Source organism: Frankliniella occidentalis, unplaced genomic scaffold (genome assembly GCF_000697945.3).
Source record: "Frankliniella occidentalis isolate FOCC.00 unplaced genomic scaffold, Focc_3.1 Scaffold208, whole genome shotgun sequence".
Classification (NCBI taxonomy): Eukaryota; Metazoa; Arthropoda; class Insecta; order Thysanoptera; family Thripidae; genus Frankliniella; species Frankliniella occidentalis.
The window spans coordinates 1-1,263 of NW_026267334.1; the positions used below are offsets into that span (position 1 = coordinate 1).

At 37.4% G+C, this 1,263-nt stretch overlaps 1 protein-coding gene across 1 annotated transcript; it reads right to left on the reverse strand.

Annotated features, from left to right (window-relative positions):
* Positions 1–263: 263 nt before the first annotated feature.
* On the reverse strand, positions 264–1,013 carry LOC127750554 (uncharacterized). The gene has a single exon (XM_052272498.1). It carries the CDS (start codon positions 1,011–1,013, stop codon positions 264–266), a length of 750 nt encoding a protein of 249 aa, XP_052128458.1.
* Between the last annotated feature and the right edge of the window lie 250 nt (positions 1,014–1,263).

Below are 1,263 nucleotides of genomic sequence, written 5' to 3' on the forward strand. Positions count from 1 at the left end.
GTTTCTCTAAATTAAACACTGAAATCTCTTAATTAACTCTTCACTTTTATTCCACACTTGTGCCCTTGTACAGAGACGAACAGTGAGTCATAGCGTCTTCCAGGTATTCCCCTCTTAGTCAGATCTTTGGGAATGGCAATTTCTCATGCACGCATTACAATTCAGTATGAGAAATCGTCATACCACAACACTCCTCCTCGATTTTGAATACTGAATACAAAAATACATAAACAAATCTCAAGTACAAATAAAGAGAACTTAACTTAAGTAGACAGTTCACACATCCCTATATTAATTCTATGCTTCTTGAACAGTTCAAATGGAAGTCCTTTAGTGAATATATCAGCCTTCTGTTCACCAGTAGGTATATATTTAACATTTATAATTTTGGAACGATGCAGATCTTTCACAAAATTGTACTTTACATCAACATGTTTTAAACGTTTCGTTTCCCAAGACTCTAGAGCATGAATACAGGGTTGATTATCTTCAAACACAGGAATAGGTTCTGTAACTGGTACACCTAAATCTTTCAGGAGTTGTTTTAGCCACAGCAATTCAGCCACACCAGTGGCTAATGAAACAAATTCAGCTTCAGTTGACGATAAGGCGACAGAGTTTTGTTTCCTGGTTGCCCAAAGTACAGGGTCTCCAAACATTTCAATCACAAAGCCCGAGATAGACTTCCTTCCTGGATTGTTAGCAAAATCAGCATCAACATACAAGACTAATGGATAATTAGAATTCCCTTTAAACCAGATACCTAATTTGGGTGTACCCTGTAAATATCTTAAGATCCTTTTTAATCCTTTCCATTGAATTTCTGTTGCATTTGTCTGGAATTGACTGAACAGGTTGACTGCGACACAAATGTCTGGTCTTGTAAACATAGTTGCATACATCAGGCTTCCAATTAACTCTCTATATGGCTTCTCTTTGACAATTATAGATCCAGACAAATCAAGATTTGGGCTAGGCTCCAGTGGAGTCTGGACTGCTGAGCTAGTGTCCATTTTAAATTTTTGAACAATTTTCTTTCAAACCATACACCACTGCAAAATGAGAGAAATCATCAAGAAAGGTTAGGAAATAGCGTACACCGTTATAAGCTGTTGGAGCAATTGGACCACACAGGTCACTATGTATTCTTTCCAATGGCCTAGTTGCCTTTTTCCTAGTTCCATGAAAAGGTAGCTTTACTTGTTTACCTTCAACACAAATCTCACATAGTCCATTACCATCACCAATATTCCCAACACCATC

Bases quoted from the DNA above. Each gene is read 5' to 3' on its own strand.
- LOC127750554 (XM_052272498.1), bottom strand. From the start codon at position 1,013: ATGGACACTAGCTCAGCAGTCCAGACTCCACTGGAGCCTAGCCCAAAT.